The 16,037-nt window shown below is 48.4% G+C and overlaps 1 protein-coding gene across 1 annotated transcript in view; it reads left to right on the top strand.

Annotated features, from left to right (window-relative positions):
* Positions 1-16,037, top strand: part of LOC122923010 (peptidase inhibitor 16-like) — an 84,108-nt gene that overhangs the window by 47,176 nt on the left and 20,895 nt on the right. The window contains exons 3-4 of the mRNA XM_044273800.1: positions 6,378-6,487; positions 8,599-8,690. Of these exons, the coding sequence (XP_044129735.1) occupies positions 6,378-6,487; positions 8,599-8,690 (202 nt within the window). The remainder of the gene's footprint in view (positions 1-6,377; positions 6,488-8,598; positions 8,691-16,037) is intronic.

Raw genomic sequence — 16,037 nt, 5'->3', positions numbered from 1 at the left:
TTCTCCAGTCTCTTCCCTGAGACGAAGCATAAGGCTGGCTTCTGCAGTCTACTCCTAGAGATAAGGCATAGGGCTGGCTTCTCCAGTCTCCTCCCTGAGACAAGGTATAGGGCTGGCTTCTCCAGTCTCCTCCCTGAGACGAGGCATAAGGCTGGCTTCTGCAGTCTACTCCCAGAGATAAGGCATAGGGCTGGCTTCTCCAGTCTCCTCCCTAAGACAAGGCATAGGGCTGGCTTCTCCAGTCTCCTCCCTGAGACAAGGCATAGGGCTGGCTTCTCCAGTCTCCTCACTGAGACGAGGCATAAGGCTGGCTTCTGCAGTCTACTCCTAGAGATAAGGCATAGGGCTGGCTTCTCCAGTCTCCTCCCTGAGACAAGGCATAGGGCTGGCTTCTCCAGTCTCCTCCCTGAGACGAGGCATAGGGCTGGCTTCTCCAGTCTCCTCTCTAGGACAAGGCATAGTGCTGGCTTCTCCAGTCTCCTCCCTGAGATGAGGCATAGGGCTGGCTTCTCCAGTGTTCTCCCTGAGATGAGGCATAGGGCTGGCTTCTCCAGTGTTCTCCCTGAGATGAGGCATAGGGCTGGCTTCTCCAGTCTCCTCCCTGAGAAGAGGCATAGGGCTGGCTTCTCCAGTCTCCTCCCTGAGACGAGGCATAGGGCTGGCTTCTGCAGTCTACTCCTAGAGATAAGGCATATTGCTGGCTTCTCCAGTCTCCTCCCTGAGACAAGGCATAGGGCTGGCTTCTCCCGTCTCCTCCCTGAGACGAGGCATAGGGCTGGCTTCTCCAGTCTCCTCTCTAGAACAAGGCATAGGGCTGGCTTCTCCAGTCTCCTCCCTGAGACGAGGCATAGAGCTGGATTCTCCAGTGTTCTCCCTGAGATGAGGCATAGGGCTGGCTTCTCCCGTCTCCTCCCTGAGACGAGGCATAGGGCTGGCTTCTCCAGTCTCCTCCCTGAGACGAGGCATAGGGCTGGCTTCTCCAGTCTCCTCTCTAGGACAAGGCATAGTGCTGGCTTCTCCAGTCTCCTCCCTGAGATGAGGCATAGGGCTGGCTTCTCCAGTGTTCTCCCTGAGATGAGGCATAGGGCTGGCTTCTCCAGTGTTCTCCCTGAGATGAGGCATAGGGCTGGCTTCTCCAGTCTCCTCCCTGAGATGAGGCATAGGGCTGGCTTCTCCCGTCTCCTCCCTGAGACGAGGCATAAGGCTGGCTTCTGCAGTCTACTCCTAGAGATAAGGCATATTGCTGGCTTCTCCAGTCTCCTCCCTGAGACAAGGCATAGGGCTGGCTTCTCCCGTCTCCTCCCTGAGACGAGGCATAGGGCTGGCTTCTCCAGTCTCCTCTCTAGGACAAGGCATAGGGCTGGCTTCTCCAGTCTCCTCCCTGAGATGAGGCATAGAGCTGGCTTCTCCAGTGTTCTCCCTGAGATGAGGCATAGGGCTGGCTTCTCCCGTCTCCTCCCTGAGACGAGGCATAGGGCTGGCTTCTCCAGTCTCCTCCCTGAGACGAGGCATAGGGCTAGCTTCTCCAGTCTCTTCCCTGAGACGAAGCATAAGGCTGGCTTCTGCAGTCTACTCCTAGAGATAAGGCATAGGGCTGGCTTCTCCAGTCTCCTCCCTGAGACAAGGTATAGGGCTGGCTTCTCCAGTCTCCTCCCTGAGACGAGGCATAAGGCTGGCTTCTGCAGTCTACTCCCAGAGATAAGGCATAGGGCTGGCTTCTCCAGTCTCCTCCCTAAGACAAGGCATAGGGCTGGCTTCTCCAGTCTCCTCCCTGAGACAAGGCATAGGGCTGGCTTCTCCAGTCTCCTCCCTGAGACGAGGCATAAGGCTGGCTTCTGCAGTCTACTCCTAGAGATAAGGCATAGGGCTGGCTTCTCCAGTCTCCTCCCTGAGACGAGGCATAAGGCTGGCTTCTGCAGTCTACTCCTAGAGATAAGGCATAGGGCTGGCTTCTCCAGTCTCCTCCCTGAGACAAGGCATAGGGCTGGCTTCTCCAGTCTCCTCCCTGAGATGAGGCATAGGGCTGGCTTCTCCAGTCTCCTCTCTAGGACAAGGCATAGTGCTGGCTTCTCCAGTCTCCTCCCTGAGATGAGGCATAGGGCTGGCTTCTCCAGTGTTCTCCCTGAGATGAGGCATAGGGCTGGCTTCTCCAGTGTTCTCCCTGAGATGAGGCATAGGGCTGGCTTCTCCAGTCTCCTCCCTGAGATGAGGCATAGGGCTGGCTTCTCCCGTCTCCTCCCTGAAACGAGGCATAAGGCTGGCTTCTGCAGTCTACTCCTAGAGATAAGGCATATTGCTGGCTTCTCCAGTCTCCTCCCTGAGACAAGGCATAGGGCTGGCTTCTCCCGTCTCCTCCCTGAGACGAGGCATAGGGCTGGCTTCTCCAGTCTCCTCTCTAGGACAAGGCATAGGGCTGGCTTCTCTAGTCTCCTCCCTGAGATGAGGCATAAGGCTGGTTTCTCCAGTGTTCTCCCTGAGATGAGGCATAGGGCTGGCTTCTCCAGTCTCCTCCCTGAGATGAGGCATAGGGCTGGCTTCTCCAGTCTCCTCCCTGAGACGAGGCATAAGGCTGGCTTCTGCAGTCTACTCCTAGAGATAAGGCATATTGCTGGCTTCTCCAGTCTCCTCCCTGAGACAAGGCATAAGGCTGGCTTCTCCCGTCTCCTCCCTGAGACGAGGCATAGGGCTGGCTTCTCCAGTCTCCTCTCTAGGACAAGGCATAGGGCTGGCTTCTCCAGTCTCCTCCCTGAGATGAGGCATAGGGCTGGCTTCTCCAGTGTTCTCCCTGAGATGAGGCATAGGGCTGGCTTCTCCAGTCTCCCCCCTGAGATGAGGCATAGGGCTGGCTTCTTCAGTCTCCTCTCTGAGACGAGGCATAGGGCTGGCTTCTCTAGTCTCCTCTCTGAGACGAGGCATAAGGCTGGCTTCTCCAGTCTCCTCCCTGACAGAATAAGGGTTTGATGCTGAGGAAAGGCTTGAGCTAGCTATCCTTCTCTCTCTCAGAACACTGGTACCCTGGTCCAAGGCTGGTGATCCAGGGTCTGTGGCAGCATATCCCCATCTCAGCATCTTCTTCTGGTCACTCAGTATTCTGGTAGAGTCTTCCCCTCCAAGCGCTGTTACCTAACTGCAGAAGACTAGCGGCTATGACTGCCCTCCTTATATACAGTTTCTAGCTAGACTGGAACCTTCTAGTGGAGAGGTTGAGTGGTGAATCTCAGCACAAACAGATACAATGTTAACTAAGGATGAGCGAACCTGTGGAAGTTCGGGTTCGCCAGGTTCGGACGAACTTCAGGTCAAAGTTTGGGTTCGGGGCCCGAACTTGACCCCGAACCTGAACCCCATTAAAGTCAATGCGACCCGAACTTCACTTTATTATTTTCCATTATAACATGGTTATAACGGAAAATAATAGCATTCTTAAGACAGAGTTCTAAATAAAATGGTCATTGAGGGGTTAAAAATAATAAGAAAAACTTACCTCATCCACTTGATCGTGCAGCCAGTAACCTCTTCTTTCTTATTTCTGTAGGACCTGCAAAAGGACCTGCGATGATGTCACCACGTGGTGAGCGCTGTGACATCATCACAGGTCCTTTTGAAGGTCCTGCAGAAAGAATAAGTTACTGGCTGCGTGATCAAGTGGATGAGGTAAAGTTTTTTTTTATTATTTTTAACCCCTCAATGGCCATTTATTTAGCATTCTGTCTTAAGAATACTATTATTTTCCGTTATAATCATGTTATAATGGAAAATAATAAAATCACCCAAACACCGAACCCAAGCCTGAACTTCAGAAAAAAAGTCCGGGTTCAGGTCCGGGTACCCAAACTCGCAAAGTTCGGTACGAACCCGAACTTTGCAGTTCGGGTTGGCTCAACCCTAAATGTTCCCACTCCTGTCTGGTATAGACTTACATTAGAGCTTTAATGATACTCAATGGCAATGATACTGCAGTTTTTCCAGACAAAAACAAGTTTCCAGACATAACAACCGAGCTAAAACCAGGCGGTCACAAGGTCCGTCTGTCCACTTTTGGTAGTAAGCAACATCTGGCTTTTTCCCTCCAAAACATGCTCTTCTTTAACCCTATGGCAGCTGTGGAAAATTATCATCTTCTCATTCAAAGTCCCAAATGTCTCTCAGTATTCATTAACCCTTTCCACAGTGCTGTGCAAACACAGTGATAAAGAACAGGATATATATCACAGCATACATATAAAATGCAGTTACACAGTATTAAACAGTGCACGTTAACCCTTTCAAGTGAAATAAAGTAAGATGTTTATACCTTTGCATAGGAGAAACAGGGGCAAATGTCCAGACTTCAAAGTACCCCTTTCCAGGACACTACAATCTGCATTGCCCAGTTCTCTTCCCACTATGTCTTGTCTTCTCTACAATGCCAAGTCCTTTCTTTTCTGCCCTGCCTCTCTCCCCTCTGCCCAGTAATCTTCACACTGTGTACACTTCTCCATCTTGTCCACTCTTCTCTACACTGCCTAGTCTTGTCCAATTTACCCATCCTTCTCCTCCCCGGCCCAGTAATCGTCTCACTGTGCACACTTCTCCCTCTAGTGCAGTCTTCTCCACAGTGTCCAATCTTCTGCAATTTTCCCATCCTTCTCCCCCCGGCCCAGTAATCTTTACACTGTGCACATTTCTCTGTCTTGTCCGGTCTTCTCCACATTGCCCATCCCCTCCCTACTCAGTAATCTTCACACTGTCCAGTCTTCTCTAATTTGCCCATACTTCTCCCCTTGCCTAGTAATCTTCTCACTGTGCAAACTTCTCCATCATGCCCAGTCTTCTCCACACAGTCTAGTATTCTCATCATTGCCTAGCTATATGCCTGCTGCCCAGCAATCTTCACTCTGTCTGGTGCTTTTCACACTGTCCACACTTCTCCCTCTTGTCTGGTCTACTCCACGTTGCCCTGTCTTCTTCATTGTGCTCAGCCTTCTCTCCTCTACCTAGTAACCTTCTCACTGTCCACCCTTTTCTATTCTGTCCAGTTTTCTCCATCATTCTCCCTTCTACTCAGTCTTCTTCACATTTCTCAAGTCTGTCTAGTCTGCTCCACACTGCCCAGTCTTCTCCATTTTGCCAATCCTTCTTCCCTCTGCCCAGTAATCTTCACACTGAAAAAAAACGAAACACCTCCCCACATATAAAATATAACGTTTAATAGATAACTTCTAAAAATGTAAGCTCAAATCAAGCCCAGATCCGGTGGGTCCTGCGGTACATCCAAATAGCACACTTATTATCTCCAACAGAAAAAAATGATAATATCATTGATGTTACTCACAGTTTGTAGAGATCTCAGCTTTTTGGTAAAGATATTTTTAAGAAGTTATCTATTAAACGTTATATTTTATATGTGGGGAGGTGTTCAGTTAAGTTTTTGTCGATACTCCCCTCACACAGTGAACCTACTGTTTCGACGGTTCTTGTTGTTGTAATCTTGTATAATCTTCTTCACACTGCCCAATCTTCTCCATCATGCCCATCTTCACACTTCTCATATCTGTCAACTCTTCTCCACACTGCATAGTCTTCACTTTTGCCCATCCTACTCCCCTCTGCCCAGTAGTTTTTCACTGTGAAAACTTCTCCATCCGGTCTAGTCTTCTCCACATTGTCTAGTATTCTCCATCTTGCCTATCTATATCCCTGCTGCCCAGCAATCTTCACACTGTCAATTGCTCTTCACACTGTCCACACTTCTCCATCTTTCCTAGCCTTCTCCCCCACACTTCTCCATCTTGTCCAGTCTTCTCCACACTGCCCACTCTTCTCCCCGCTTCTCAGTAATCTTCACACTGTCCACACTTCTCCATCTTTCCTAGCCTTCTCCCCCACACTTCTCCATCTTGTCCAGTCTTCTCCACACTGCCCACTCTTCTCCCCGCTTCTCAGTAATCTTCACACTGTCCACACTTCTCCATCTTGTTCAGCTTTCCCCAAACTTACCAGTCTTCTTCATCTTGCCTATCTTTTTCCCTTCTGCCCAGTAATCTTCACATGTCCACAGTTCTCCATCTTGTCAAGTTTTCCCCACACGTCCCATTCTTCTCCATATTGCCCATCCTTCTCCCCCCTGCCCAGTATACACACTGCCCAGTCTTCTCCATTTTGGCAATCCTTCTACCCTCCATCTTGTATAGTCTACTTCACACTGTCCACACTTCTCCATCTTGTCCAGTCTTCTCCACACTGCCCAGTCTTTTCTTTCTTGCCCATGCTTTTCTTCTCTGCCTAGTTATCTTCACACTGTCCCCGTCCCCTTGTCTTTATTGTGACCACATGAGCAGAACATTGAAGATAAGATACTCCTAACCCTGACTCCATACCTTTACTTTATATCTTAGATGGTCTGGGCCAATTCCGAGCGTGTCGGCTGTGGAGAGAATTTCTGTGAAAAACTTGAAGGCTTTGATGAGACAAATATGTTTCTCCTGGTCTGTAACTATGAACCTCCGTAAGTGTTATCTCTGATTCACACAAAGAATAGTTGTACCTAAAAATATCAAAACGAAAATTAAGTTCTCCATAAAAACATCAAACATTTCTCATAAAATCCTGTGGACCAATAAAGTGCCTGAAGCTGCTGTCTGAAAAGGGGGTCCAATAAATGAGATGAACCTAGACAGAAGCGGACAGTAATCCAGATGATTACAGGGTGGATTAACCTGGATCATCTGCATATAGGAGGCTGAGTGTATACCAAGGGAACTGGGGATTAAGAGCTAATCCTTACCTTAGGCCTTACCAAGTCTTAACCCTACTACTAACCCTACTGCATATAGAGGACATTGAGAAATTAAAGCTCAGCACTGACATAAACCAAATCACAGCTGATGCTAACCCTACCCTGGCCTTACCGCTAACCCTGATAACAGCTAATAATAACCGTAATGCATGGAGATGTGTGCCAGAAACACAACTAAGCCTAAGGCCTCATACACATGACCGTATTCTCAGTCTCCATCTGATCCTCATTTTTTGTAGATAGCACACAGACCCATTAATTTCCAAAGATGTGGACAGTAGTCGGTGGGATGCACACGGCCAGGATGCATGTTAGTGGATCTGTGATTTCCAGAACGTAAAATGGATATGGTCATATGCAAGACTCCTACGACTAATTCAATTTCAACTCTAATACTAAACCTTACTTAATATCAAACCCACATCACAGCAGATACTAAACCTAAATCCAACCCTGATACTAACGCCAAATCACAGCTAATCTTAACTAAATCCTAACACTAACCCCAGCTCTCACTGTTGGACTAAACACCCAGCAGTGTAACCCTAAATTAAATCTCATGGACGTTCACAAGGAGGTGCGTGATCAGCGCTCACCCTAACACTACAGCTGGCCATACACACAAGATATACGTTGGTGACCAGGATCCAGTCTGACCATCCAATAGGTACAGGGACCTCCTGGATCCTATCTGATACCAGATGTTGGGGAGAGTTGTTATGTTGGGTTTCATCATGCCTAGTGCTCCTGTTCTTGGGGCGTCTGAATGTTTATGGTGGATTAAGGAGAGATATCTGTTCACCAACAATTAACCCTAATTACAGCTGGTCCTAATCCTAACTAGTCCTACCCTTAATACTAATTCTTACACTAACCCTAAAATCTGCTAATTTTAACGATAATCATAACCAATCCTCTCGCTCTAATAACCCTAACCTGACCTCTAATCCTACCCTGACCTCTAAACCTAACCTGACCTCTAATCCTAACCTGACCTCTAAATCTAACCTGATCTCTAATCTTAACCTGACCTCTAATCCTACCCTGACCTCTAAACCTAACCTGACCTCTAAACCTAACCTGACCTCTAATCCTACCCTGACCTCTAAACCTAACCTGACCTCTAAACCTAACCTGATCTCTAATCCTAACCTGACCTCTAATCCTAACCTGACCTCTAAACCTAACCTGAACTCTAATCCTAACCTGACCTCTAAACCTAACCTGAACTCTAATCCTAACCTGACCTCTAATCCTAACCTGACCTCTAAATCTAACCTGATCTCTAATCCTAACCTGACCTCTAAATCTAACCTGACCTCTAATCCTAACCTGACCTCTAAACCTAACCTGAACTCTAATCTTAACCTGACCTCTAATCCTAACCTGACCTCTAATCCTAACCTGACATCTAAACCTAACCTGACCTCTAATCCTAACCTGACCTCTAAACCTAACCTGAACTCTAATCCTAATCTGAATTTAAACCTGAACTCTAATCCTAGCCCTTAGGGTACATTCACACTAGCGGCAGGGGAGTCCGACAGGCTTCTCCGGTGGGTGAACAGCCTGTCGGATCAGTACTGCCGCTAGGCCCCCCTTGACTATAATGGGGTCGGGGGCGTAGTTCTGGCAGCAGCACAGCAGCGCACGACGAGAGGCAGCCGGACTAAAAGTACGACATGCTAACTCCGCCCCCAACCCCATTATAGTCAATGGGGACGGAGCGGCAGTCCGGGGGCACACGGTTACTAGTTGCAGGACGCATCCGACAGGCTGAAACTAGCCTAATCTGAAACCTTTAATGTTTCATTCCGCAGGGGAAACTTTCAAGGAGAGAAGCCGTACACACCTGGAGCCTTCTGTTCCTCCTGTCCATCCTCACACGTCTGCAGAGAGTCTTTATGTGCAGGTACAGTAGGTCCAGGGCCCCATTCCCTGTGTATACAGCTAATAGTAAAATCTCCAACAAATTATTCTCTAGAAAGTGATGGAGCCGTGGTACACTCAGGACACTCCATTTAGTGGATGACCATGCCTTTCATGTGTCCAATGGGGCTGGTCCTGAAGATAAAGCAGTCTCCTCGCTGATACCTGTTCCTATGCTGCCTTTCCTGGAAGGAATTCACTTCGCATGACTTTTCCTTTGGTAATCATGTTTGGGATCATAAATACACCTATTTACTCCTGAAAATAACTTTTAGTAAAGGTGCCCTCCGCTGGATGATGAATCTTCTCCCCAGCATCATGTCTCTTGTAGTGATGTCCCGAACTATTCGCCAGTGAACAGTTCCCGGGGAACATAGCTTGTTTACGTTCGCCGCTGCGGGCAAACATATGCGATGTTGGGTCCGCCCCCTATACATCATCATTGAGTAAACTTTGACCCTGTACCTCACAGTCAGCAGACACATTCCAGCCAATCAGCAGCAGACCCTCCCTCCCAGACCCTCCCACCTCCTGGACAGCAGCCATCTTAGATTCATTCGGAAGCTGCATTCACAGTGAGAGGAGGGACAGTGCAGCTGCCTCCTTGACGCACCATCCTCCTCCAGCTCAGCTTTGGTCACCACTCTCCCGCCCGCCGCCACCACCACCACCACTACCACCACAGCCACCACAGCCGCTTCACTTGATCCCTCAGAGGAGTTATTTACACATCAGTTGGATGAAATGAGTGATGCGCAACCATTATTGCCAGGGGATGTAGATAACAGGGATGTGTCTCAGTCAGACAGCATTACACACATGGACGTACAGTGTGATGATGATGATAATGTTGTACCCGCTGCTGCTTCCTTTGCTGAGGTGTCAGATACAAGTGAAGCGGTTGATGATGACGATGTGTCCGTGGATGCCACGTGGGTGCCCGCTCGAAGAGAAGAAGAAGAGGGGGAAAGTTCAGAAGGGGAGACAGAGAGAAGGAGGAGACGAGTTGGAAGCAGGGGGAGGTCGTGGCAAGGAGCTAGTGGCACAGTCAGACAGCATGTATCAGCACCCGGGGTCAGCCAGAGAGCACGCCAATCAACGCATGCTGTTGCCACCACCAGAATGCCGTCATTGCAAAGCTCAGCAGTGTGGCATTTTTTTTGTGTGTCTGCCTCTGACAACAGCGATGCCATTTGCAGCCTGTGCCAAAAGAAACTGAGTCGTGGGAATTCCAACACCCACCTCGGTACAACTGCTTTGCGAAGGCACATGATCGCACATCACAAACGCCTATGGGATCAACACATGATGACGAGTACAAGCAGCACACAAGCTCAAAGCCACCATCCTCCTCCTGGTCCAGCATCTTCAGCCACGTCAACCACTGCTGTCTTCCTTGCCCCTTCTCAACCACCTGCCACTCCGCCTCTCACCTTCAGCAGTTCCTGCTCATCTGCCCACAGTCAGGTGTCTGTCAAGGAAATGTTTGAGCGTAAGAAGCCAATGTCACAGAGTCACCCCCTTGCCCGGCGTCTGACAGCTGGCTTGACGGAACTCTTAGCCCGCCAGCTTTTACCATACCAGCTGGTGGAGTCTGAGGCCTTCAAAAAAATTGTTGCTATTGGGACACCACAGTGGAAGGTACCCGGATGATTTTTTTTTTCTAATAAGGCAATCCCAAACCTCTACTCAGTGATTGAAAAGGAGGTCATGGCATCTCTGGCATACAGTGTTGGGGCAAGGGTCCATCTGACTACTGATACCTGGTCTGCAAAGCACGGTCATGGCAGGTATATCACCTACACTGCGCATTGGGTCAACCTGCTGACGGCTGCCAAGCATGGAATGCGTGGCTCTGCAGCGGAGTTGGTGACACCGCCATGACTTGCAGGCAGGCCTGCTGCCACCTCCTCTACTCCTCCTACTCCATCCTCTTCGCTAACCTCCTTGGCTGAGTCCTCTTCTGCTGCGGCGTCTGGCTGCACATCAACTGCACCCCCTCAGCTCCCCAGGGGCTATTCCACATCCCGGATACGACAGTGTCACGCTGTCTTGGGGTTGACTTGCCTGAAAGCAGAGAGTCACACTGGACCAGCACTCTTGTCCGCCCTGAACGCACAGGTGGACCAGTGGTTGACCCACACCAACTGGAGATTGGCAAAGTGGTGTGTGACAATGGAAGCAATTTGTTGGCAGCATTGGGCAAGTTGTCACATGTGCCGTGCATGGCACATGTGTTGAATCTCATCATACAACGCTTTGTGTCTAAGTACCCAGGCTTACAGGACGTCCTCATCCCATTTGGTTTCTTCCTGGAGCTTGCCCTGCGAAGAGTGCTGGATCAGGCCATAGATGAGCGTGAAGAGGAAGAGTTGTGGTCACCATCACCACCAGAAACAGCCTTGTCATCATCGCTTGCTGGACCTGCTGCAACGCTGGAAGAGGAGTCAGAGGAGGAATGTGGCTTTGAGGAGGAGGAAGACCAACCACAGCAGGCATCCCAGGGTGCTCGTTGTTGTCACCTATCTGGGACCCGTGGTATTGTACGTGGCTGGGGGGGAAGAACAGACCGTCAATGACATCAATGAGGACGAGGAACGGGAAATGAGTAGCTCGGCATCCAACCTTGTGCAAATGGGGTCTTTCATGCTGTCATGCTGTTGAGGGACCCTCGTATAAAAAGGATGAAGGAGAACGACCTGTACTGGGTGGCCACGCTACTAGACCCCCGGTATAAGCAGAAAGTGGTGGAAATGTTACCAAATTACCGAAAGTCAGAAAGGATGCAGCAGTTCAAAACCAAACTAAAAAATATGCTTTACACAGCTTATAAGGGGGATGTCACAGCACAACAGGAATCTAACAGGGGAAGAGGTGAAAGTAATCCTCCTCCTACCACGACCACGGCGGCAAGGACAGGACGCTTTACAGATGTGTTGTTGATGGAGGACATGCGGAGCTTTTTCAGTCCTACACATCGCCACAGCCCTTCGGGATCCAGCCTTAGAGAACGACTCGACCGACAGGTAGCAGACTACCTCGCCTTAACTGCAGATATCGACACTCTGAGGAGCGATGAACCCCTTGACTACTGGGTGTGCAGGCTTGACCTGTGGCCTGAGCTATCCCAGTTTGCGATAGAACTTCTGGCCTGCCCCGCTTCAAGTGTCCTGTCAGAAATGACCTTCAGTGCAGCAGGAGGCATTGCCACTGACAAAAGAAGTCGCCTCAGTCAAAAAAGTGTTGATTACCTCACCTTCATTAAGATGAATGAGGCATGGATCCCGAAGGGACTGACAGTGGGGGATACGTTTGACTAACAAAAGGCCTGATGAGATGCCTTGGCCTCAAAATGGTCCCCACGCTGCTGTATTTACTGTCTGCATACCGGATGACTTTCGGGAATTCTCCGCCACCAACTAGGGTTCAAGCCGCAATGTTTTAGTCACCTTTCTGCCTGGAAAACATCAATTTTTCCGGCCGCTGCTACAACAGCGGCTGCAACAATACCTAATTTTTCAGGTATGTGTACATGCCTAATGTTTCTGGCCTCTGGTGCTGCACTGTGGCTGCAAAAACAATACAAAAAAAAGGCACATACAAGTGTCAATTCCCCTTCGTGATCGTTACCTTGTTGTGGTGAAAGGGGTTTGCGTATCACAATGAAGCGATCATCACCTCTATGAGTGTGTTGGCAATGTTGCCACCCCCCAGATGATAAGGCCGTTGCTTCATTATGATCAGACCAAAAGCGATCGGCTGGATAATTTTTCATAGAAAAAACATTAATTTTCTTCTTCTTTTTTTAAGTTGTATGGGTGGGTTTTTAATACATAAAATAAAAAAATCATAATAAAGTCTCTTAATAGTTTATTAGAAATAATGCAGACAATTTAAAAAATCCCCATCAATTCCAATACAAAGCAAGTACAGAGCTCAGAACTAAATTATTCCAGGATGTCGTAATGGTTCGTTAATTCGACAATGGTTAATCAATTCGACACAGGTCCCCGGATAGGGGACGTAACAGGGATTAAACTGATAGGAATAGGACTAGTTAGGACACCACTCATATAGGGTGTCACAGCACATTGCTCCGTGCACGCGCAGTGCCCCAACTTGGGAGTAAGAGGACCGACCAAGCTGCTTTTTCCATCTCCCGGTTCCTAAAATCAATTCAGTTTGGTGTATCAGAGTTTGGTCTGTCACTGTGAAGGCAGTCGAAGGTTTTTTTCACAAAAGGCAATCCCTGATATGGGACGTAACAGGGATTAAACTGATGAGAAGAGAGAACTACAGGAAATACCACTCATATCGGGTGGGACAGTAAATTGCACGGCGCAGACGCAGTGACCGTGGATTCAAACAAAGGGGTGGGAGACAGCAATTTTTTTTACCATCTCCCCGTTCGAAAAATCTATTTAATTCACCTTTCGGGGACCCTTGGTGTTGTACGTGGCTGGTGGAGGAAGAAACCTTCAATGACATCAACGGTACATGGCTAGCTTGGTATCCAACCTTGTGCAAATGGACTGTTTGCGGTTGTTTGCGGTGCATTAAAAGGGGAGTTTGGTCTGTCAATGTCTGTGAAGCGGGCGTAACCCTTACACTGCCTGATCGATACAACATCATACCTGATCGTATACACACACTGGATGTTTTAAACCACGTTGTTCAAAATAAAATTTGGATTGTTAGGTGATTTATGCCCTTTATGGATTAAAACCCAACTCTGCGTCAACTATGTAATTTTCCATGGGAGTTTTGCCATGGATCCCCCTCCGGCCACAGTCCAGGTGCTAGTCCCCTTGAAACAACTTTTCCATCACTATTGTGGCCAGAAAGAGTCCCTGTGGGTTTTAAATTTCGCCTGCCTATTGAAGTCAATGGCGGTTCGCCCGTTCGCGAACATTTGTAGAAATTCGCGTTTGCCGTTTGCGAACGGAAAATGTTATGTTCGCGACATCTCTAGTCTCTTGTAGACTGCAACAGGTTTCCACGAGGTCGCCTCTTTCACTTGGGTCTTTACTAGGGATGAGCTAATTGACTTCGGATTTTCATCCGAAGTCGATTCGCTCATCCCTAGTCTTTACCTTCACAATCCTTCCAGAAATGGCTGCAGGGACATGGTCACACCTCAGAACAGTCTATAAACCTGATATAACATGTTCCACTCAGGCAGGGTTGTCATTGGGACATAGGAGGAGAAGCTCTTCTCACATGAAGCTGAACTTTGACTGATGAATCAGTACAGACTCCTGAAACTTCACCATGGTATAAAGTTTTGTAACTTTCAGATAGACTGTGGGCCTCCTTTATCAAAGCTGTCTAATTGCCAGACTGTCTTTGTTAGACATAGCAACCTATGATAGAGCAGCTTTCTTCCCTGGAAAAATGAAAGCCGCACTCTGGTTGCTGACTACCACACAGTTTTGAGGAGTGATGTGCTTCACTTTCCACCATGTTCAATAACTGAACCTCTCTTGACCTAGTGTTGCTCACACAGCAGACTACTCACAGACTGGTGGATTTTTGATGAACGAGGAATCGGCCACTCACTCCACCCTCCATCATCTAACGTCCTTTCTCGGTGGTATGACAGATGGCCAGACCTTCAGTGATGGGTTAAGGCTGGTCTTAACCCACCACTGCTTCGGGAATAAACACCGTTGCTATTTCACCACACCACAAACTCTTGTATCGGTACATCACCTGATGAATCCTTTCTGGAGAAACTTGAGGAAATTCTAGTGAGATGTTCCTGCTGGCCGGGCTGACCTTGACAGGGTGGCACTAGGGACCATATCCCTGCTTAAGCATTCATGTAGGCATCCAGCGCAGTTCTGCTACTTTCATCATCTAGTTTTCCTCCCACAGTGCACACAATAAGCCTGGAGACCTGAGAACTACTCTGCTCGATCATAGTTGTTCACCCATAAGACCTTGGGGTTCTACTGGGGCTGGCTGGTCTCAGTTTCTGATTGTGCTCTGAGCCCTCCACACTCCTGACCATCTAGTGTGCTACATTGGACCCCCTCACTGTATGCTGATGCTCCCTTGGGCCTATTTGTCTGTAGGCCACTTCGTCCCGCTCTCTCGACCTCTGCTCTGGCCTCTATTTCTCTTGACCACTTTGTCCTTTTCTCTGTCTATCTAGGCCACGTCATCCCTCCCATTCTGGACCTCTCCTTGGGCCTCTCTCTCTTTATAGGTCACTTTGTCCCTTTCTCTCTGGACCTACTATGTATAAAGGGGTTCAGGTGCCGCTACCATGGCTGCAGTGCAAACACAAACAAAGACTGCAAGTAGCAGCATACTGCCCCATGCACAAAGACACAGCAAACACTGAAAACAAGAATATGTGTGAACTCCATTACTGCTGGACTTCCTGTATGTATGGACTTCCTGTATGTATGGACTTCCCGTATCTATGGACTTCCTGTATCTATGGACTTCCTGTATCTATGGACTTCCTGTATGTACGGACTTCCCGTATCTATGGACTTCCTGTATCTATGGACTTCCTGTATGTATCGACTTCCCGTATGTATGGACTTCCAGTATCTATGGACTTCCTGTATGTATGGACTTCCCGTATGTATGGACTTACTCTATGTATGGACTTCCCGTACGTATGGACTTCCCGTATCTATGGACTTCCTGTATCTATGGACTTCCCGTATGTATGGACTTCCAGTATCTATGGACTTCCTGTATGTATGGACTTCCCGTATGTATGGACTTCCCGTATCTATGGACTTCCTGTATCCATGGACTTCCTGTATCTATGGACTTCCCGTATGTATGGTCTTCCAGTATCTATGGACTTCCTGTATGTATGGACTTCCCGTATGTATGGACTTACTCTATGTATGCACTTCCCGTACGTATGGACTACCTGTATGTATGGACTTCCTGTATGTATGGACTTCCTGTATGTATGGACTTCCTGTATGTATGGACTTCCCGTATGTATGGACTTACTCTATGTATGCACTTCCCGTACGTATGGACTTCCCGTATGTATGGACTTCCTGTATGTATGGACTTCCTGTATGTATGGACTTCCCGTATGTATGGACTTCCTGTATGTATGGACTTCCTGTATGTATGGACTTCCCGTATGTATGGACTTCCTGTATGTATGGACTTCCTGTATGTATGGACTTCCCGTATGTATGGACTTACTCTATGTATGGACTTCCCGTATGTATGGACTTACTCTATGTATGGAGTTCCTGTATGTATGGACTTCCTGTAAGCTCAGTGCACTTTCTCACGTGGTTTCGAGGTGCTGGTCTAACTCTCTTTTGCATTGTATATTTGAGGG

The sequence above is a fragment of the Bufo gargarizans genome, unplaced genomic scaffold (assembly GCF_014858855.1).
Source record: "Bufo gargarizans isolate SCDJY-AF-19 unplaced genomic scaffold, ASM1485885v1 original_scaffold_1150_pilon, whole genome shotgun sequence".
Lineage (NCBI taxonomy): Eukaryota > Metazoa > Chordata > Amphibia > Anura > Bufonidae > Bufo > Bufo gargarizans.
Note: the sequence above shows the minus strand (reverse complement) of the source record. Positions and strands in the feature narration are given on the sequence as shown.